The sequence below is a fragment of the Podarcis pityusensis genome (assembly GCF_964106645.2).
Source record: "Podarcis pityusensis genome assembly, chromosome: 3".
In the NCBI taxonomy this organism is placed as follows: domain Eukaryota; kingdom Metazoa; phylum Chordata; class Lepidosauria; order Squamata; family Lacertidae; genus Podarcis; species Podarcis pityusensis.
The window spans coordinates 47,281,356-47,304,332 of record NC_138026.1 but is presented as its reverse complement, the minus strand read 5'-3'; the positions used below and the strand labels follow the sequence as shown (position 1 = coordinate 47,304,332).

At 38.6% G+C, this 22,977-nt stretch overlaps 1 protein-coding gene across 3 annotated transcripts in view; it reads left to right on the top strand.

The window, feature by feature from the left end:
• ASCC3 (activating signal cointegrator 1 complex subunit 3) overlaps positions 1-22,977 on the top strand; it is a 217,012-nt gene that overhangs the window by 119,766 nt on the left and 74,269 nt on the right. For all 3 annotated transcript variants that reach the window (XM_080999928.1, XM_080999929.1, XM_080999930.1), the window contains exons 17-29: positions 7,712-7,831; positions 10,439-10,603; positions 11,760-11,846; positions 13,606-13,782; positions 14,816-15,041; positions 15,432-15,586; positions 16,169-16,267; positions 16,870-17,038; positions 19,509-19,729; positions 20,060-20,145; positions 21,067-21,233; positions 21,343-21,488; positions 21,606-21,726. In XM_080999928.1, the coding sequence (XP_080856054.1) occupies positions 7,712-7,831; positions 10,439-10,603; positions 11,760-11,846; positions 13,606-13,782; positions 14,816-15,041; positions 15,432-15,586; positions 16,169-16,267; positions 16,870-17,038; positions 19,509-19,729; positions 20,060-20,145; positions 21,067-21,233; positions 21,343-21,488; positions 21,606-21,726 (1,939 nt within the window). The remainder of the gene's footprint in view (positions 1-7,711; positions 7,832-10,438; positions 10,604-11,759; positions 11,847-13,605; positions 13,783-14,815; positions 15,042-15,431; positions 15,587-16,168; positions 16,268-16,869; positions 17,039-19,508; positions 19,730-20,059; positions 20,146-21,066; positions 21,234-21,342; positions 21,489-21,605; positions 21,727-22,977) is intronic.

The window sequence follows — 22,977 nt, the reverse complement described above, 5'->3', positions numbered from 1 at the left end:
TAATGGTCAGGGGTCCCTTTACCTTTACTTTTATACCACCCTTCATCTGAGGATCACAGGATGGTTTACAATACAAAAACACAAAATACATACAACAGTAACAATCAAAAGCAATCACCGCCGCCACCTGACACATGGTTTAAATGCCATAGATTTTTTAATTAGCCAAAGGCCTGGGAGAAGACAAATGTTTGCCTGGTCCCCAGATGTAGTCACTCTCCTATTCCCGCCCCCGCCCCCCAATCTTCCAGTAAAATGCCATATTCTTGAGGCAACAATAGAGACAAGGAAGTGAAGGACTGCTCTGCTGGTCCTGACCTTTGTTTTGCTCTCTATTTTGACAATGGGCATGCATGTACTGCCTCGTACTGCTTTGAACATTGACCACAGGAGGCAATCTAGCTTCCATATCAGAAAAAAGCAGAAAGAAAGTTAGAACAGTCATTTTTCTTTGGCCACCCCAAAATGCAATTTCGTTTTCGTAAAAGTTTAATTATGCTTTAAAAGATCTAGTGCACAGTAAGCATAAAATTAATCTTCAATGGTCAGGAACTGTGCCAGTTTCCGACAACTGAGGGTCAATGTTGAAGTGTGTTAATGATTTCTAATAAACTTATGTTAGTGAAAATAGCAATGCATCTCAGCTGGTGTAACTGAAAATGCTGAAAAGCAAAAGTGTGAAGCACTGACAGGGCCATGAAACCATCATTTTTTATGTACTCTGGAACACTGGACATGACTTTTCCTGCTGACATGACAAGCCAGGAAAGATCGGTACTTGCTTGATTACAGAAAATCAATTGTAAGTCAAGCCAATTACAAAAGTCTTTCGTTTCTGTTGATTGTAACTCAGTCATTTATCTCTTTCAGTTCAGATGATCTTATAAATATCTTCCATTCTTGCTTAACTAGCTTTTGCTATAATCAGAGGGAAAGGGCTTTGGAGTCATCAGGAGAAATCCTAATAAAGTTACCAGCTTTTCTGTTTAACGGTGCTTGAAAAAGCAAAAGTAACACAGAGAGCAATTAGTACCACCTGCTTCTCTATGTTCAATTCTGTTGAAATTACACAAAAAGATGTTGCATCCCTTCTCTTCCTGTTGGAATACCCTGCACTTCCCCGAAAGCTACTGGGAAGTAATAATATAATAATATATATAATAATAATTTATTATTTATACCCATCTGGCTGGAAGCCTCCAGAATGGTATTTAATGTGGCTGTGTGGGTTGCCACAGTTAGAACAATGGCATACGTCAGTGGACATCAGAAATCCTGTGTGTGTGTGTAAGTGTGTAACTGCCTTCCACTTGCACTAAGCTGGGTTTAAGGCCATGCTTCAGTGGCTCATAATTAAAACTGCTGCATTATCAGTCCCAGTGGGAAGACACTTGGTTGTTAAAGGCCAATTTAGGGTTAAAACAAGGAAAGGCTTTCAAAATAAGATGGGCAAGTCGGACATGCAACACAGTGTTGTAATGTGGAATGTTCTAAGGTGTTGGGTCTTCTGGATAGAATCCAGAAGGGACCTCCAACTAAATGGAAACACCAGATTTTCCCTTTGTATCTACTTTTGATAACAGAGTATTTTAGAGATAGTTATCTGACCAAACTCTCACCAGGTTCCATAAGAAATGCCTTTACTGAAGTGCGTTTCCGAGTTAAGCCCGCTGCAGTCTTAGATGGCTGCTACAGGAAGGTCCCACACGCAGACAGGCATTGTATTTGTGGTCAACCTCAGGTGGAAGACATCACTCGTTATCAGGTAGCCTGCTTCTTATAGAGAGACCCGAAAGATCGTTTTGTGAAACCTTTGTTCACAAAATAAGCAGGTACGCCCCAGCAGAAATTGTTTGTTTTCTTTTGAGTGATAAGAATAGTTTTTTAACACACACAGTGCCCACCCCTATGCACTGTTTTAAAAAAAAACCCAGGAAAAAATGAGTTAGATAAAATCACTGTAAATTGTTGTGGTGATTTAGAAATTTAATCAGAAATCAAGATGGATTTGAGATTGTTGGTATCTCTGGTAAGGTCTATCTCTTACATCATGGCTGGTGGCTCACATTAGGGATTTTGACTGCATAAGCAACGGCATGCACAGCCTGAAAACTAGAAATAGAACAATGAGAACCTGCAACAAAATGTCGACCCTTCTGGAGTACTCCTGTTTGTTTACTCCAGCCAGCCAGCCATACCCTCCTCCACAATACTCCATTCTGTCTTCCCTCCCACTCGATTTTATAACCCGTCCCTGGAATAGTCAGTCAGCCTTCCATGGCTGCTAAGCATGCTCAGTTCTTAACATGTGGTTTCCCATAGTGGATTTTTTCTAAATATTTTTTTAGTTCTGCATACCTTGGAATTCCCCAAAGCCTTCTGGCACCGTGTGTGTGTGTGTGTGTGTGTGTGTGTGTGTGGTGCCATTTTGACTCCATAAGCAACATCACTCAAAAATAAGATTCTTTAGTAGAGTAAGCTGTTTATAGGTGTTATGGATTATACTAATGATACATGTTATTAAAAGACCAAGCAAAACTGCTATTCTCTGTTTGATATGCTCATACATTTCCAATACTTAGCTTGGAAAAGTGAGTCTTCAAACCGAAAAACACGCCCCCAGCTCCTCACTTTAGAGAAGCCTCTCAATCTTTGGCCTTGGCACCTAAGCTCTGCAAAGGAATCTGGCAGATTGTGAGCTGCTGGGTGCTCTAAGGGAGAGAGGTGGGGAACCTTTTGCAGCCTGCGGGGCACATTCCCTGCTGGGCAGCCTTGTGGGGGCACGTGCCAGTGTCAGAGTGTACATTTTATAAGTAGGCTAGTTTGTATGCATGCTCACATACAAGTCTCTGACCTTTATGCAGGCAAGCAAAAGGCATCATCAGAGTTCAAGGACAGGGCTGATGAGGGGCATGACCCAGAGAGAGGGTGTGTGGCTAGGGAGGCAATGGGTGGGGAGGGTATTCCAAGGTGGGACATGAGAGAACCTTGCCTTGGCTTCATATAAATAGCCTGCTGTGGTACAGTAGTGCAACACCTGGCATCCTTAAACATATTCTGAAAAGTGAGGGGAAGTATCAGTATGCACAGCGCTCAGGATTGATGCCAAGATGTATGTAACATGGTCTGTAACATGATGGGGTGATATAGAGAGAGAGAGAAAAGGGGAGAGGAACAGGCCTCTGGAAGTATCTGAAATAGTGCTTTTGTTAAGGACTTAAAATACTATGAAGCATGTCTCCCACTGTTCAGTATGGCAACTAAGTTCAGAAATGTTGCTTTAAAAATAACAAGTAAATTGAAGGTTGCTCAGGCAGGACATAAAATATTGGGGGGGGGGGAGGGTGTTGTGGCAAATAGGTGGCCATTCGGAATATAGTAGCAGTTCCAAAACAAGCAAACTGGCATGACTATGCTGTTGAAGCACTTGAGAAAAGAATTCATGCTGTGCCAGTTCAAAGGCAAATGTTCTATCTTCTGCACACACCAGATTCCCCCCCTTGCAAATTTTGATTTAATTATAGTGTTCAATACTTCAGCTACCCAGTAACTTTTGTGCAGGGATATAGTTCATTAAAAGTGTTTTACATCTTTCTGTGTAGATCTTCCTTTCATTACAGTGTCCTCTACGCTTATCTTGGACAAGGTCATTTGTAATGATCTACATTTACTGATGATCTGCACAAGTATGGTTGGTTTGAGAGGGAAAAGGGCATGGAAACAAAACTAATCCACATTACAATCTCTCGGATCGTTTGCATGATTTTTTTTAAATAATAGAATTATAAACGTAATAAATGAATAATTATTTTCTCTAGGGACAGCATTCCTAGTGATTTTAACTGATTGTAGTCTATGTTTCTGAAAATGAGCTAATCTATGTGTACAGTTTTTAATGGCAGTTGGACATAGCAGTTGTTTTGTTATCTACTCTGGCATATGTTGGTTCTAACAGAGCTCTGCACTCTTTTCTTGTAAATAACAGTGAACAGTTACTTCTTTGCCTGCCTACCTACAAACAAAATCAATTCAGCTTTGCAAAGAGAAAAAACAAAGCAGAATTATACCTTCTACTTTCGGTTTTTCTTATCAAACAGGCAATACAACGCTTTTTTGCTTTTTTTAGGAGTCAAGTTTCTGGAGAAAATAAACCAACAAAACAAAAAATGTTATTTGTTATGTAGTTATGAATCATTCACAGAAATCAAAAGCATTTCCAAGCCCTGTCTTAGAACTCATTTTCTTGTGGGTGGGGTGGCGATGTTGAGTATCAAAATTTGCATGTTTGCCAAGCTACCGAACACATGCGCAAAATGAAGTGTTTCTCTCTGTCTCCAAGTCCTGTATACCAACACCTCCGAAAGGATTTTTTTTAAGGTTCTGCCATAGGGCACAGCTCAGAGATATCTTCCAAGATTTGGGGAGAGGGGAAGCTGTACTTGTATGGCAATGCCTATGGCAGCTTTCATACTTGGAACTGGAGTCTAGGGAGAGCCCCTCTTTTCTACATATCCATCTATCTATTTACTATATTTTTATGCCACTTCAGACAATTGTTCTGTCCCAAAGCCGTTCTCATGAGTTTTCAGAAAGAGGAAAGGAACAGGCCCAGGCTTACAAACAAAGAGAACAAGACACATAAGGGGCAGAATGTGGAGAGGAAAGGTTGAGATCAGTTCTTCTTCAAGGCCAAAACAAAGTGGGAACAGATTGTTGTAAACCACTCTTGAGCCTTTTTGGCCAAAGGCCAAACGCCTAGAGTATATGGTGAACTACAGCCATTTAAATCCAGTTTCCTTTCTGGTGGTCTTCCTTGGGTACCAGTTGGTGGTCCTTGTTCTCTTGGCCAATGGATGGAACCCGAGTTTTGCTTTCCTCCCTCCCACCCCTTCTGCAGCTCGAGGGCAATTGGACATTGGAGCAGAGTGTTCTTTTGGCAAGGTGTCGGGAAGCAAACTCCTGTAATTGTCCATTCCTTGGCCAGTGGAAAGGGGCAGATTTGTGTCCCCCTTGCCATTATGTTCTTCCTGAGAAGTGGGAGTGCAGCCGGCCCTCCTCTGCCCCCCGTGGTGCATGGATTCCTGACTGATGGCAGAGGTCAGAATGTGCCTGCTGAGGAAATAGATTGGAGAGTACAGTATGCAAAGAGATTTTGCCTAAGTGGCAGCTCATGTCTGGAACCTGCCCCAGGTGTGATCATGCAAGGATAATGGGTTTCTCTGCTCCCTTGTATCCCGGGAGTTCTGGGGCTTCCAAGGTCTGTGTGTCCACAGTTCCCTGGGGCCTTTGCACATGACCTGAACAAAAAAGATAGATGATACTTTCAGTATATTTTTCTGTGCCCCCTTGAAATGGGAGGTGTTTAAAAAGCAGCAGTGACACAAAATAGATGGTTTCAGCTCAGCTTTCCTTTTTCTCTATAAAAAGAAAAGCCGACAGGGCAATGAAGTGGACACAAGGTGGCAGCAAATCTTCAAAAGTAGTTTATGTTCTGCAGCACCATCTGTGTTCAATAAGGGCTATAATAATAACATTAAAGAGTTTAACATCTTCATGGCTGCAGTCTTTAATCCATTCGTTCTGTAGTAGCCCTGTTGATGTTTAACGAGTGCAATTCCACAGTGAGGATTTTTTTTAGGGCTATTTTGCATATTTGCCTGTTTGCTATCTATTTTTAAAAGCAGCATTTTGGTTCAGAGGGGTAAATTTTTGCAAGGCCAATATCGCTATCATAGCAGGGCAGGGGGAGAACATGTTGAGAAGGAGCACATTGTTACCTTTTCTGAAAGGAGTGTTATAGTTTCAATAGTCCAAAACTTCACATTTCCAGGAGCAATAATGATGTTGTGTAATAGGAGGAAATGCCTTCACTCCTCTTTCAAAATAGAACAAGCAAGTACTTCACTGAATCATGGGCAGAAATCAAATGCATACATTAGTTTAGGTAACAAATTGTGTGATATGCCTGTGGCTTAGTACCTTTTTTCCTCTCGTTTGGATGGAGATGCACTCATTTAGTGTAAATCTGCATTTTTAACCTTTATGCGGCCCCATTCAGATATCAAAATAACCTTTATTTGACTTTAAATGTCCATGATAGCAGAGAGATACAATTTGGCTCAAACAAAATCTGGTGCTATTAATGCAGTTGGAGAATTTTGTATTAAAGATACTTTAAACAGCTTCATGTCATCCTGACACAGGTTGTGGGGCTCGGTTAGGAGAAGGCTTTGTTTATGATAAGATAGAAGCTTGGGATCTTAGAACAAATGGAAATGTTTTATAGGGTAATTTTGGAGAGGGGAATTGGATTACGATGGTTAGACTCTTGGGGAATGAGTTGGTAGTACTTATTTTCAAGTAAATGTGCTTTGTTGGGGATGCAAGGTTTGCTATTATAAATTCACTTGCTCAGAACTAGTTTCCATATAAATCAATGAGGCTAATTTCTAAGTGAATATCAATGAAAGTGTGGAATTTCAGAATTTATTTTATGAACTTTTTTTTTACAGTGATTCCATATAATCTGGTGCTTTGTAATTGGCCAAGTAAATGGGTGTAGTTTTGATGCTGGTTTTTACATAGGACTTAATATAGTTTGATGACATTGTGTGCATTTAGGGCCTATCTATACGTCTCAATCACATTTCAGCATTTGTGTTGTATGAGTCAGCTTGCAGAGTCCATATTACAATATATTCTAGCTATATGGGGTGACATGTCATTGTCTTGTCGTGGTAGTTTCCATTCTGCCATTGCCCTTTTAAAAACAGCCCCTTTAGCTAGATGTGCAGTTCAAGAGAAAGGAGGATATAGCTCTAAAATAATTGAAATGTATTTTTTTAAAGAAAATTGTACACAAATTCTGTGGCATCACTTCGGTGTTTGTGTATGCATCTGTTAACCTTGACATGCACTCCCACTTAAATACATATGACTAAATAGAAGAGTGTTCCCCACTAGGAACTGTACAAAAATGTTAACGCCCAAAATGATGATGGGATGCAGTAGGATTCAAAGTTTCATTTGAAAGGGATCATTTGGTGAGTAGAACTCTGCTCCCATGAATTGAAGCTCCTACTGTTTATGGAATGGAACTTCTAAACCCAGACCAATATACAGAAAGCCAGATTATAACCTCCCATATTGTACCAGTGAGTTTTCCAGCTTCCAGTTTTCCATTTGCATGATGGGAAGCCATAGAGGGAAATGAGAATCAGAAGAAATTGCCTTCTCTCTTCTGTTCATGAATTTCTCCACGAAAGTAAAAAGCCTTCTGTGAGTGAAGGATAAAAACTGGATGCAACTCAATATCCTGTTGATGCCCAGGACACTTGAGCAAACATTTTCCATAAAGCATCACAGTAATGTTGAAATGCATAATCTGGTTTTCCAAGTGTACTGCGTTCTAAGTTTGTTGGCAGAATATGACACTCCTACTATGAAAGAACTGATATTGTGGAGAAACTTTCTATCAGGGCCTCTGATTTCAAGAAAAAGCCATAGGATGGGAATACTTCAAATAAATAAATAGTGAAATAAATCTTGGTGCATTTTTTAAAATTTCTTTTAAATGAAGCCCCTTAATTTGTCATCTTGGGAATATTTCATTATAACATTCCTCATTTCCTGCTTATAGAATTTATGGTTGCCTTTATATCAATTTCAGCTCTTAACATGTAAATTTAATTTTATTTCTTCCTACTTGCAGATTGCTCTCGGAACAGTGACAAATGTCGAGGAAGCAGTAAAGTGGATAAGTTACACTTACCTTTATGTACGGATGAGAGCAAACCCATTAGTATATGGCATCAGTCACAAGGCTTATCAGGTAGAAAATGCATGAAAAAACTAACCTGCTTTCTGGTTCCATAATCCTTTCCTGATGGGAGATTAAATATTTGCCAGTGCTGCTTTTCCTGACGTCAGCAACTCCTCTAAGTGCTTTAAAACATGGAAAATACTCCATTGAACAAAATGTAAAAGGGAAAGCAACTTGAATTATTTTTCCTGAGTCATCCTGATAGATAAAGTTTTGAACAGTCAGGCAGAACACACAGAATACAGTCAAATGAGCACACATCATATGTGAAGGTGGCCTATTCAGACCTGGTTTCGTACAGCAAGCTCTCTCAGTATTTCGGTGCTAAATATAAGCTTTGCAAACTAAGTGTGAAAATGTTCACGTGAACCCCCTTGTGCGTTCATGAATGCACGAGCAGTCATGGGTAAGCACCCGCTGATGCCCCTTGGCACCCACACATTCATTGTTATGAGAAAGGGGTTCAATGTGAGCTTCTGCAGCTACCAGGATGTGTGGTTGCCTGGCACACCAGCAGCTGGATAACCCCTAGCCCTTTCAGTTTAACACTCAGAATCTGAGAGTGAGTGCTGGTCTAGTGGTTAAGAGAATAAACCCTAAGTATTCAAGGCTGTTGACTGAACTCAGTAGGTAATCTTATGATCAGCACCGCTACTCAGTGCTGGATTTACATATAAGCTAAACAAGCTATAGCTTAGGGCCCCACTCTCTTGGGGGCCCCCAAAAAATTTAAAGGGAGAAAAAAACTGGATGTACATTTCCAAAATATAAGATAAAAAACATGTGGGTGGCGCTGTGGTCTAAACCACCGAGCCTCTTGGGCTTGCCGATCAGAAGGTCAGCGGTTCGAATCCCCGCGATGGGGTGAGCTCCCGTTGTTCAGTCCCAGCTCCTGCCAACCTAGCAGTTCGAAAGCACGCCAGTGCAAGTAGATAAATAGGTACCACTCTGGCAGGAAGGTAAACGGCGTTTCCGTTCGCTGCTCTGGTTTCGCAAGGAGCAGCTTAGTCATGCTAGCCACATGACCCGGAAAAACTCTGCGGACAAACGTCAGCTCCCTCAGCCTGTAAAGTGAGATGAGCAACCCTAGAGTCGTCTGTGACTGGATTTAACTGTCAGGGGTGCTTTACCTTTTTCTTAATATACTTCTTCTTAATTGTATTTCAGTTCAACAATTATTTTGATAAAATACATATTTTGTTACGTGCAAACGGCTTTAGATACCTATTAGGTCCATAAATTACCAAACAGCATATATTCAACACAAAAATCAGTGACAATTTGTTGTTGACAAAGGACAGCTAGACATATAAAGGGCTCCATTACTTTCAGTAGCTTAGGGCCTCATCAAACCTAAATCTAGCCCTGCCGCTACTCACAGAAGGATAATAATAATTTGTCTACCTTGGTTACAAAAAGATAATTGGTGACATCCCACATTGCTTGAGAAAACTTCTTGTTCAGTAGGACAAAGTGATGATGTTAATTATTTGGTAGAATCCTTTTTCAATAAAAAAAAATACCCATTTTTCTTGGAAGAGAATTGCAACATTATAGCTACGAGCAGTGACTGGATAGTTTGTCAAGTATACTTTTTTGTCACACAAGGTATCATTTGACCACACTTAGGTCAAAGCTAGGCTTTTTCTCCTTATTGTGGCTGATAATTTATTCTTTATTTTCACATTCTAATGAGACTTACAGCTTACAAATGCTGAAAAGGCAGGTGTTTGTCTTTGCTGCTGTATGTAGACTGCTCAGGCTCAAATATAAAATTCTAAGAAATTTTCTTAAATCTGCCTTTAGTACCTGGTGTTTGCTTAAATTGTTCCTATAACATTAAATAAAATCCAATTCCCTCTACTCATCTTGAATATATTTGAATACTTGAATATATTTGAATTCTGAAATGACCCTCTTTAACACAGAATATTCTCATAGGGAGATAATAGAACTTTTAGGAGCCCAAGCTGGAAAAAAGGGAGAATTCAATACAGTGAATCTTTTGCCTGTCTTCATATGTACCACAGGGGGGAAAAGAGACTTCTTATTCTTTATACAGTTAAGGGATTTAGAGCTTTATGCTAACATTCAGTTGTTGTTTGTAGTAACTTCTTCCTACTGCAGCCAGTGATTACACTGAATTAAAACTTTGCTCATCTGTGAGTCCAGAACAAATTGGTCCCAGCCCTACTGTTTCAAAGAGATAGGTTTCATCTTAGAGGGGAAGCTTGATTTTGTGAGTGCAATTTTAGGAATAGCGAAGCAAAAATTAGTTCCTCTTCCCCTTGCATTTCATATCTTAAGCAAATATTCTTCAAACCATTAATATATCCGGCAATTATTTAGTATAACAACAACAGCTACAATAAATTCTTCTAAATATGTCACCTTTTGTTATTAGTATCCATAATAAGGCTATTTGTCAAGTTATGTATACCGACACATCCCAAACTTATTAAGCGTTTCAGTTCTAAATATTCCAGATAAATTGAACGGAATCAAATGAAATCAATCAAATTGTACTATGTATGCATATCCATATATTAATCTGAAGCTGTAAAAGTGGGAGGACAGGGGACAGATAAATATATATAATGCTTTACTGTATTTTAGATGGATCCAGGCTTAGAGAAGCACAGAGAGCAGCTAGTGATTGAAGTTGGCCGGAAGTTGGACAAAGCTCGGATGATTCGTTTTGAAGAGAGAACTGGATTTTTTTCTTCTACAGATCTAGGCAGAATTGCCAGCCACTACTACATTAAATATAATACAATTGAGGTACCCATGCTATTTCTCTGCATACTTTCTCATATTTTGAAATAATGCCACAAAGATCTGTTTAACAGCATCTTCATCTTAGATTTGTAATAAAATAAATAGCTACAATTCTGTGCTTGCTTATGTGCTTTTAAATCCAAGTTCTGGAGGAGTGAGGGGACTTGATCTGGTGTAACATTATCGTTTGCATACTCTTATTCTATAAGGGAGAGTTCAGAGAAAACTACTAGTAAGGTAGGATTGACTCTGTGGAAAACACCATTTTATTCAGCATGTTGGAAATGTGTATATTCTGAAGACATTTCAGTAATTAGAGTGTTGCAGAACTCGGGATTGTAAAGAGGCAGTGATTTCTATCCTGTTATGTGTTGGTCATAAGCAGCATGTTTTCCACTAAAACCTTGATTATTTGTCTCATGATCCATGATGGCTGGAACTAACGTAATTAATCGTGTAATTAATTTCAGTGGAAAGGAAACATTGAAACCAATGCATAAAATCACAATTATTTACGTATTATTTGCAGTCTAAAAATACATATATTGAATACTGTCTGTATGATTTCGTTACTCACCTTGAACAAACATTTGAATTGTGGCAATTTCAGCTCCCATTTCCATTACTGACATAATTCTCCAACACCCTATGAAGAACATTTGTGTATGTGTTTGCAGAAGTGATATGCACTTCTGAAAAGTGTTAGTATTTGTTGCTCCATATTTGAAAGACTTACTGTGAGGATCTTAATTGAAATATGTTGCATCTTTAAACATACAGTCCCATTTAGGTTATTTAAAATCAAGTTATTGATGTCCTCATATTTGGACTCAGTCACATTTTAGTATGCACTACCTTAAACTTTCAGTTTTTTAAAAATGGATACACCATTGGCACCTTGATGACCTGACTTTTTAGAAGAATCTTGTCCTGTGTATAGCAAGCTCCTTTGACCAAATTCGAGCTAATGCTTTAAATTGCACAATGTGAAACTAGTATATATGCTTCCTGTGTTCAAAACTCCACATCACTTTTCAAAATAAAAAAAGGTTTCGTTTGAGCGGTGATGTTGACAATAAGTTCTCCATCTCTACCACTTTGTGTCTAGATTGGCACTATTGATAAATATTCTCAAAGGCAAACCTCTCTTTTTTTGCAGACTTTCAATGAACTGTTTGATGCTCATAAAACAGAAGGTGACATTCTTGCTATAGTGTCTAAAGCAGAGGAATTTGAACAGATCAAGGTAAGAACACATCACCATTTTTTTAAAGGCTTCTTTTCTACACATGGAAAGTGTTGTGTGTGTGTGTTACTGGATACAGGAACGTCTTCATTTACTGCTATATAATGACAGCTCCATGCATCTCTCTGTCTCCCATGCACAGTGTTGCACCTGTCAGTGTGGTGAATGCTAAAGCCCACACTAACAGGGGCTTCTTGAGTACAGCTGGCCGGATATACATGATTTAGGCCAGAATCTTATTTTCTAACTAGAGTACATTTTCTAACCCCGGACAACATTCAGTGATGTCTATTTCCCTTGCACAACTGGAAATCCAGTGCAGCAACTGGAAATTCAGTGCAACAAGACTTCCAGTTTCTATTCTCTGCTCTGCAGCCCCTTTCCATGCTTCCAGAATCTGTTCTGCAGGGCTTCCCAACTGTCTAGAACAGATTTTGGATGTGTCCAGAGAGTTGTTGGGGGGAGAGAGAGAAAGAATGGAGAAACCCTGTTACGCAAGCAGATGCCTGCTCATGCTACATCTGATCTCACCCCCAGTTTTTAATTCATGAAACTCACTTTAAAGTGAATAGTCTTAATGAGGAATGCAACCCAGAGGGCTGTGAGTGTTCTGTTCTGGCAGCTCTTCAAGAAACGGGGAAGAGGTTGAGTGTACTTTATAAAGAAATCCTTTCAAGATGAGTTGGAGTTTTACTGGCTAGTATTGTGTTACAGACTAGTCACTTTCTTTTGCAAAATTAAAAATAAATTAAAAAAAAATCAAATCACTGCAATCTCCCAAAGTCTGCTTTGAATCTGGATGCAAATGTTCCTAAATGTTAGGAAGAAAGGCAAAACTGACGTTGTGATGAGAGTTTAGATGCTGCTTCAAGTTTCTTGAAACCTCAGCCACTTCATTCATTCAAAAGCTGTGGACAAGTGCCAGTGAAGGAAAGGATTTGATGTTAACAAACTGTAGTTCGGTAGTTAACAGAGTGGGGTCTTCTTGAAGTGAAATAATTGGGGGATGATTGAGAAATCCTGCAAATGGTTCAAGTGACATTTGTGACTTTTCTGCTCTGCTTTCATATTGAATGAGCTGGTCAGGGCTTAAGGGAAACGGCCTCTGTATGGTTCCCTGCAGGTGCCAAACATTTACCCTCTTTAAATAAGTTTTAGACTAATAGACTTTCAGCAAATCAAAGAATATGTAAATGTATGCTCTGTTTTGCAAGTATGAGTGAAAATTTGAAATACTATGCATTATTCAAACTGTAGATATGAATATTTCTTTACTTGCATTAAGACTTAATCTTATTAACAGTGAAAACCTTAATACCATGAATCATAGTACTTCAGAGTTTTGAGCTAAGAACATAATATGCCACATGCAAACTATATGATTTTAATGAATGCATTTAATGTTAATTCAGGTTGGCCCTAATCCAGAAGGACAGAGGTCATACTCTGGTCAAATAAAAAGGGAAATCTCATCAGGTTGAGGATGGTACGGTCAGAAGACTTAATTTTTGAGGCATATCACATTTTTATGTGTCAATGGCAACCTTAATAAAAGGTGATGCATAATGAAATGCAATTGTGTCATTATTAAGATAGTTTCAATTAAGTTTTATTAAGTACAGTGCTGGGAGACTTGTTTTTCAGAAACTGTAGACTGTTTAAAAACACATTTATTGAGAGATAATTGGTATTTAATTTTCATGTGGAAGATTTAGCAAGTTGCACCAGTCTTTTCAAAGTCTATTAATTTGTGTTTCAGGTGAGAGAAGAAGAAATAGAAGAGCTTGAAGCCTTGCTGGGTGATTTCTGTGAACTTCCCGCTCCTGGTGGTGTAGAGAACAGTTACGGGAAAATAAATATCCTTCTGCAAACATATGTTAGCCGAGGAGAGATGGACAGCTTTTCCCTTATTTCTGATTCTGCTTATGTTGCACAGGTATGAATGTGTGCATGTATCCAATGAATAGTTACCCCAGAAACACAGAAAACTAGAGGTCCCATGTGTTCAAGCTCATACACATTTGACATGCGATTTGGATTTGAAAAACTAATAGTTTTGTGTGTATGTGTATCAATCAATATGTAATGCATATATATAGCTTATTGCCCACAGGGGATCCTTTTCACAGTTACGTTGTTTGTTGAAGAGTTCTGTGCATCTGCCGTGAAGTCCTGAAATATTGCACAGGACAATGGAAATGTTCTCTTATTTTAGAAAACCTGTTGACCTAACCATTGTCACCCAGGAAAGAAGAGTCAGACTTAGAATACACCCAGTGCTCACTTCTGTGGTTGGTCATTGTAAGGCAAGACTTATCGTGGTAGATTATCATGGCTTTCAGAAAGCCTATCCTCTAGGGTTTCAAAAAACTTTGGTTAAAGACTCTTGCTGTATTTTCTTCACAAATTTTGTGCTCTTTGTTGACTAAAAGCTTTTCTATTCAAAGCATTTGCATATCCAAGGTGATGTTCAACCACAAGAAACAAATAAATAACATACAATATGGTAGCATAGATAAGAAGATAAAGCAGCAGTTTTTTTAAAAAATTACTTTTTCAGCAAATGACTTATGAAACTAAGTAGCTTTCAGCTTGTTGTTGGAAGCTGTAAAGTGAAGCTGCCAGCTGCCTCTTGAAGAGCAAATTACATAATATGGATACTACAATGAAGAAAGACCTTCCTGAACGTCCATGTTGGGGCATCCTCCCTTCAGAAAGCTCTGTGTGCCCCCGAGGGAAGGCAGAAATGAGGTGGCCAGGCCTGGAAGTTAGTGCTAGCACGAGAATATTTTTTGCCATTTGTTTGTTTTAATAGTTTAAATTGTAGTCAACACTGGGTTTTTGGCCGAACTAAATCTGAGCAATTAATGTCATCCATAGTTGCACCGTTCCATTTGAAACGTATGTGTATTGTAATAGATAAGGAGTAGACATAACAATGCAATTTATCACCTGCTTGTACCCTACAGAATGCAGCACGTATTGTCCGAGCTCTTTTTGAAGTGGCTCTTCGAAAACGCTGGCCTGCGATGACATACCGGCTACTAAACCTTAGCAAAGTAATTGACAAGCGATTGTGGGGTTGGGTCAGCCCTCTGCGACAATTCTCAGTCCTGCCACCATCAGTCCTTTCCAAATTGGAGCAAAAGAATCTCACAATTGATAAGTTGAAGGACATGAGGAAAGATGAAATCGGTAAGATACAGGAAAAAGCTGTCAGTGTGTCTTGACTAGATTGAACTCTATTTCTGTCTTTACTGTTTTGCTTGCATTTCAATCCTACCCTTATCCTAAGGCCTTTGTGGTATTAATCTTAGACTACCGAAAATACTTCTCTATAATAAAGGCTCACAACCTAAATTTATATTGACTTGCTTGCACATTGCTTTGTTCTTAGAAACATACTAATCCTCCTCCTACTGAGTCCCATGTAGCTCAAATGCAACCTGATGACATGGACAGGGTCTTGGGCCAAGCAATATTTCTCTCTCTGGGCCAATTTAAAAGTTGCTGTGTGATTGCCTCCTCTCCCCTTAGACTTCTGGTAAATGCAAATTTGTTTCAAGTTTTATATTTACTTTGCAGGTCACATGCTTCATCATGTGAATATTGGCTTAAAGGTCAAACAGTGTGTCCATCAAATTCCCTCCATTGCAATGGAAGCGACCATCCAGCCAATTACACGCACTGTGCTGAGAGTTAGGTTGAACATCACTTCGGATTTCAAATGGAGCGATCAGGTAAAGATGCCCAAAACGTAAAGCCTGGAGAATTTGCTAAATGACTTGGAATCCTCTGGGTTTGACTCAACACGCAACCAGTTAGCATGATTTTTTTTAAAGTAACTTTTACTTGCCTATACTTCAGATGATATTTTTGTACGGTATATGAACCTTGTATTTCGCTTCACTAAGATCAGAAGCATATTGGTTGTGAAGCTTTGCCTCTAAATTGGCATCCATCACGCTGAATGTTGCCAACCACATGGGTAAATTTTAAGCAATCCCATGAATCCAGGGAAAGTGAACACTCTGCAAAGCATAGCTTTTTGCAAGAAGCCTACTAAGAAAAAAAAAATCTGTTGGTCCCACACATTCTTGCATGGGGACACCTAAGTAGGAGATAGGAGTCTTTCCTTTCCACACTAAATAGGTTCAAATATGCATTGCTAATGTTAGGCACAGTGGTATTCGGAGACATTTTACCAACACTTTTTTCATCAGTCAAAATAATGCACCTGCCAGTTTACTTTAATGTGCAGATTGAAAGTCTTAACAGAGCTAGAATATTTTTAATGACTGTGGATTTTCTTTGTCAACTAGGTACATGGAACAGGTGGAGAGCCCTGGTGGATTTGGGTGGAAGACCCTACCAATGATCATATTTACCATTCAGAATATTTTATTATTCAAAAAAAGCAGGTAAATGTATCCTACACAGCAGTTCAAAGCACATACCACGTAAAGTGGTAGGATAGACTTCCATAAACATCAATTTAATATCAATGTTGTAATACAATTTTATTAGGTATCCAGTATCTGTCTGAATTTTGTTTTCAGATTCACATGCTGAAATTGGCTTTCTGCGTGATCATTCACTAGCATCACTTTAAAAATAAAATCTAATAAAGGATTTGCCTTTCTGGTGTGTCTGAAGGAACAATTACTTGCAGATGAAAAATCAAATATGTGACGCTACCTTCTATTACAGATGTCAATACAGATTATTACTGGCTACAGTTCCATCAAAAGAAATCACTTAATAAGCAGGAGCCCAATCCTATTGTGTTAAGCCATTTAGTACAGAATCTGTCTCTAAAGCCCAAAGAACCAAAAGAGAGGAATTGCTACTCTTCTGTTTTACTGTGTGTTTTATGAATATAAACAGATGCAATAAGCTTGGTTGCTTATGTGTATTTCATTTTTTGCATTTACATGAAAATACAGAGCAACATAATTTTTGCCACCTAGAGAGTGATTATTGTAGTATGTGTGTGTATTTTTTACATTTATTTTTACCATAGGTCATTGCAAAAGAGACTCAGCTGTTGGTATTCACAATTCCCATTTTTGAACCACTACCATCCCAGTATTATATCCGGGCTGTATCTGATAGATGGTTAGGAGCTGAGGCTGTCTGTATCATCAATTTTCAACATCTGATTCTACCAGAAAGACATCCACCTCATACAGGTAACAAAGGAGAGCAGCATTCCTGCACAATCATAGGTCATTTTGATTTCTAAGGCTATCGTTCATCCTAAAATGATAATATGCAGCATTGTTTATGTTTTTTCCTTCCTCACTTGTTGCTAGTTTAGATTGTCAATACTTTACAACAGTGAAATCTATTCGCTAATCTTTAATGAATCTTTGGAACTTCTCACTTAGCTACAGCAAATTGACTTATGCTGAGCAAAACACTCAGTGCAATTTTCAGTATTTTGTGCCATTAGGAAAAATATATTTTGTCCTTAAAAGAGAGGGATAATATTTTTTCTTCACTATACTATTTGTTTTATCTAGGAACTAATACAGGGCACTACTTCCGCATTATTTTATTCATTCCCCACATTTATTAGTCACAAAATCAAAAACAGGTGGCACATGCATTTGTTTGCTGCTTCTAGGTTTACCAGAGAGATATAACATCAGTGTGCCTATTATTGTATAGACTTCTTTTGTCATCATCCCTGTTTAAAATCCAGTATACTTAGTGCATTCAGAATGTACATGTCTGGAGCTGAAAGCTCCCTGTTTTTGCATGTATAAATTCATACGTGCATGGGATGTGTTTAGCCATTGTTGTGCTGTACCTAAGCTGTCTGGCTAAACATGTGTACCCTATTTATCTAATTGACTGATCAATGAGTGCTATTCAGAAGAAACAAAAAGATATTTACACATCAGCAGATAGGGGACCTCCAGGATTTATGGTAATTGACTGCCATTCCCATCTGGTTCCTCTGAAACAATGAAGTGTACAGAGGTCCTGCTAGACAAAGATCAAGAAAAGGCCTTTTCTCCCTCTGACAGATCCCAAGAAATCACAGCATTAGCAGGGAATGATGAAAGAGTTCTGAAATATCTATGAAAAGTATGTTGTGAATATTAAGTCCTGCAGCTTCAGCAGATTTTATGGCTCTCCGTCCATACCTTACTGTGAAGCATCCTAAAAGAGGCACTGAGATCTTGAGCCAAACGTAACTTCAAAGAAAGCATCTGTGTAACAGAATCGATGCGAGTCCTGACTAATTTAATAGAAGTCCAATCCAGTCTTGTTATATACATATCAGAGCTTCAACTCTCCACAGCTCATAATTGTTTGGCAATAAGATACTTCCAGAATGTTCTATATAATCCTGTTGTTTTCTCTTGAATTTCTCATTGCATTTTAAAAATATAATTGGGATATGGGCTATCCTGATCAACCAATCAAATTTTCTGTGGTGATTTGTCATTTCTTTACTGTGGCAATAAAGCAGGCTTCCTCAACCTCGGCCCTCCAGATGTTTTGAGACTACAATTCCCATCATGCCTGACCACTGATCCTGCTAGCTAGGGATCATGGGAGTTGTAGGCCAAAAACATCTGGAGGGCCAAGGTTGAGGAAGTCTGCAAGAAAGTTAACAAACTGCCTTTGCTTGGACTAATGTTGTGGTCTCAGCTTCACATCAGCTTGTCCATAGAGTGGGCCCATTCTTTTGAAGTGTTGTTTTTCCCCACTAGATATTAAGAAACGTCTGTTTATTTTGCTTCATTGTAAAGAAATACAGTTTCCCCTGTAACACCAAAACATCAATCCTCTGCCACACGCCTTGCCATGTAGAACAACTTTGAGACTATCATAATTCAGACCTGCACATGTGAATAGATTTTTAGAGGTCCGAATATGGGAGATCTGCCATTGTCCTATTTGTATCATTTTCAGGCATAGGACATAACGGCCATGTTCAGACATGAAGTTAACTGTGGTTTAGCATTAAGTGAGTTTTGGGCTTCTACACTCCCTCATCCCCTCTCCTCCGGTGGAGTCGTGAGCAAGACATGGAAAAATTGGGAGAACATTGTAGGGGAACCCGTTGGAGCAAGTTCCCTCCACTCAGTTTTGGTCAGTTCCCCCATTGTAGCCCCTAATAACACAGCCACCACCCAAAAAAAAAAAATCCCTATATTGAGAGGGATTTGAGGGGTGCATGGGATTCTGAGGAGAAAGAGAAGTGAAGTAAGTTATGTGAACTGCCTTCCATTCATACAAGTACTGAGTACTTCTGTCTACTATTAAATCCAATTATACATCACTGTTTCTTTTTTCTGCTTCTGAATCTCCTCCCCAATCACAGCTGTATTTTAAGACTTTTCTCTTAGTAGAACTGCTACTGTATAAGCAGACACCTGTTTTTTCAAGGCTTTGGGTATTCTTTTCCTCAACCACAGTGTTTTCCTCCATGATTTAATTATAAATGATGGGTTGCATTTACTTTGATATGGCAGATTTTGATCTAATTTCAATAGGTTTGAAAAGACAATGTGGACAGCATCCTTCACAATCTGGTTCATATATTATGCGTTTTCCAGGGTTTTTGGTGCTGACATTATAAATGATGCGATGTTTCATGTTGCAAGCTTAAATATATACTAATCGTAATTCCTCAATTTTTAGAATTACTGGATCTCCAGCCTTTACCTATCACAGCTTTGGGACGTCCTGAGTATGAAGCCCTGTACAAATTCACTCATTTCAACCCAATTCAGACGCAGATATTCCATACACTTTATCACACAGATTGTAATGTTCTTCTTGGAGCTCCAACAGGCTCTGGGAAGACAGTTGCGGCAGAACTGGCTATCTTCAGAATTTTCAACAACTATCCTACATCCAAGGTTTGCAGAAACATTTATTTTCCTGAGAAATGTTCGCTTTTTTTATTCTGCTTTTTACTAGTTCTGAACTTGCCATGCAAATGGACAGTACTATTGGGTAAGAACACTTCTTTCTTATCTGAGTGTGTTCATTAAAAAATGTTTTACCACACTTGTGGAATGGAAAAACCACTACTAAATGAATATTTTTGTTTCCAATGAATGAGAAATGCAAGGAAGTAAACGCAATATGTTGTAGTTGTTTTAAATGTTCTTATTAATTATTTTAAAACCTACAATATGTCTGTGTGTTCACACTTTTTATTGCTTCCTTTGGTCTTTGTCTTGCAGGCAGTGTATATTGCTCCCCTGAAAGCTCTGGTGCGAGAGAGAATTGAAGACTGGAAAATTAGAATTGAAGAAAAGCTTGGTAAAAAGTAAGCTTGCTTTTTTAACATGGTCAGAAATAAAACTTTTTTTGTAAAAAAGAAAGAAAGAAAAGAAAAGCAACAACAATCCTGTAATACCTCATATTCAGATAAAGGTTAGCTCCCATGTCAAGAGAATTGTCAACAGGTAGCATAAAAAAAAGAAAGTTGTGCTCTTCAGAACTTGTTGTCCTTTGAGAATTCTGCTGTCTTTACAAGACAGCATAACTTGTACGTGACAGTAAAAGTTGTAAAACTTGTAGAGAATAAATTCCTGAAGAGTATTTTTCTGAAGAAAAGTATTTTTCTGAAGAATATTTCTTCAGGCTCAGGATTCTCTCACTATCAAACATACAGAGAGAGAGAGAGAAAGAGAGAGAGAGAGAGAGAGAGAGAGAGAGAGAGAGAGAGAGAGATCTTAGCCCAGCAGAAACTTCCTGTACATTGATCTAGCATTAGGTAAGAATCTGTATATGTGATAAATGTTCAGATATTATCTACATACCTCACACCTTGAAATCACTTTATAATAGGAATGACTTTATAAAAATCATGACTAGGATAGATAGTAGATCTGCTGCTTTTTCAGCATGGATACGTAGGGTCCTGTATTAGAATGAATATTGCTTTTCCCTACTGACCTCTAGGCTACCACTTTCCTGACAACTCCAGCTTTGATCCTGTCTGTAAAAGGAGCTGCTACAACTAGAATGGAGATTGACTACTTTCCATTTTCAGCTAGGGTGATGGAATAGGAAGTCAGCCTTTGGATCCTATTGTTGATTCATCCTAGTCAGAGACAGCAAAGGGTTTGGGGTTTTTCCTGCATATTTATATTAAGGGTTAATGTTCTGGACCGACTGTCTACTCCAAAACGGATATGAATCTGTGTTGTATTGCTTCACAATGACCATTTGACTCCCTTTACAGGGTTGTGGAGTTGACAGGGGATGTGACTCCTGATATGAGGTCAATTGCCCAAGCTGACCTCATTGTTACTACACCAGAGAAGTGGGATGGGGTCAGCAGAAGCTGGCAGAACAGAAGCTATGTTCAAAAAGTTTCCATTCTCATCATAGATGAGATCCATCTGCTAGGTGAGCATCGTTTTCACCATTATTATTGCTGGAATTGAAGTGTGCTCTGGCATTGCGAGTTGAACTTTAAAGAATATTGATGTCTGTTTTCCTTTTCCTCCTTTCCTAGGGGATGAGAGAGGCCCTGTGCTGGAAGTTATTGTGTCTCGTACGAACTTCATCTCATCTCACACAGAAAAGCCTGTCAGAGTTGTTGGTTTGTCGACTGCATTAGCTAATGCCAGGGATCTTGCCGATTGGCTAAATATCAATCAGGTATGCAAAAGACATGAACGCCAGTTGTTTTTGAGAGGAGGAGCACTCTGGCATTGGTTTGGGGATAAAAACAACCTGAGGCATGAACAGTGAACCATTTATACGTTTTCTCTTTAGATGGGGCTATTCAACTTCAGGCCGTCAGTGCGCCCAGTTCCATTGGAAGTACACATTCAGGGCTTCCCAGGCCAGCATTATTGTCCTCGTATGGCTAGCATGAACAAGCCAGCATTCCAGGGTATGCAACCAAAGATACAACTTTATTTTTATAAGTCTGTGCTAGACAAATTGTATTATGTGTGTTGTTGTGTATCTTCTTGGTTTGCTTTAAGAAGAATGTTTGTTTGTTTGTTTTGTTTCAGCAACATTACCCAGCTTCAGGCCTTGTACATTAAAGATGCTAGCACCACACATGTCAGTGGAACTTAAATGTATTTCAAACAGAATAATTGAAATTACTGTTCACATTTGACACTGTGTAAACATTTTTCTATTAATATTTTAAGATTTACAACATAAAACCTTTTGTGGTATTAATTCAGTAAGAGATTTGCTCCGCATGGAAGCATTAAAAAATTGCAAACAGAAGTTGCATGTCAAGCTAAGCTTGCATAATTCTGATTTCAGGGCAATAACCATAAACTTCAGAATTTTCAGTGTGCCCAAATATGTCTCTGTTTTCAATTCTTTATTCTTAAACTGGCAAGCGGGATAGATTTAAGAACCACCTTCATATTTTATTGAAACATGTTCTGTGTACGTTCCATAAGGAATATTTATTATATCAATTAAAAAGAAGTCCCCAAATAAATTTTGTTATGTGAACTGCTGTTGTTTGTAAGGCGACAGTTGTGAGGTGACTTTTTAGCTGATCTAATTAGCCTTATGACAGAAACTAAGTATTGATTGGGGACCGGAGACCAATCTTGGCAGTTCAGATTATTTACACCTCAAGGAGGAATATTGTAGAAAAACACTAATGAACAATAAATCTGTCCAGAGCTGTTCAGCTACACCTGTTCCAGAAGCAACAAAAATTCATTAGCTGTCAAGCTTTCTTTAGGCAATAGATATATTGATTTCTATATGAAGACACAATATTTACATTGTCTCCTATCATACTTATGTGTACATGCATTGGTTTCCATTTGCAGAAATGTTTTGCCATGATTTATCCTAAAATTAAGTGGAACCTCAGAAGACTGCATGAAGGGATAAAATCATTTTATATTCAGCAAATCCTTTAGCATTTAAACAAGTATGTGGTACATACTGATAGTATCTGAAACAGTAGCTTGGTGCTCTTAAAACTTTGGCTGATTGATCAAATTGCTATAGAAATTTGATTTATAGAGAGGTTTTCTTTACACTTGTTTGATATAATATGGTTGTGAATGTGTCAACATTTTCCTTTATAATCTCCATTTCACAGCCCATAAAATTTTGTTGCCAGCTGAAACTTTTCATGCTCAGCAAGAAAATATTTTAA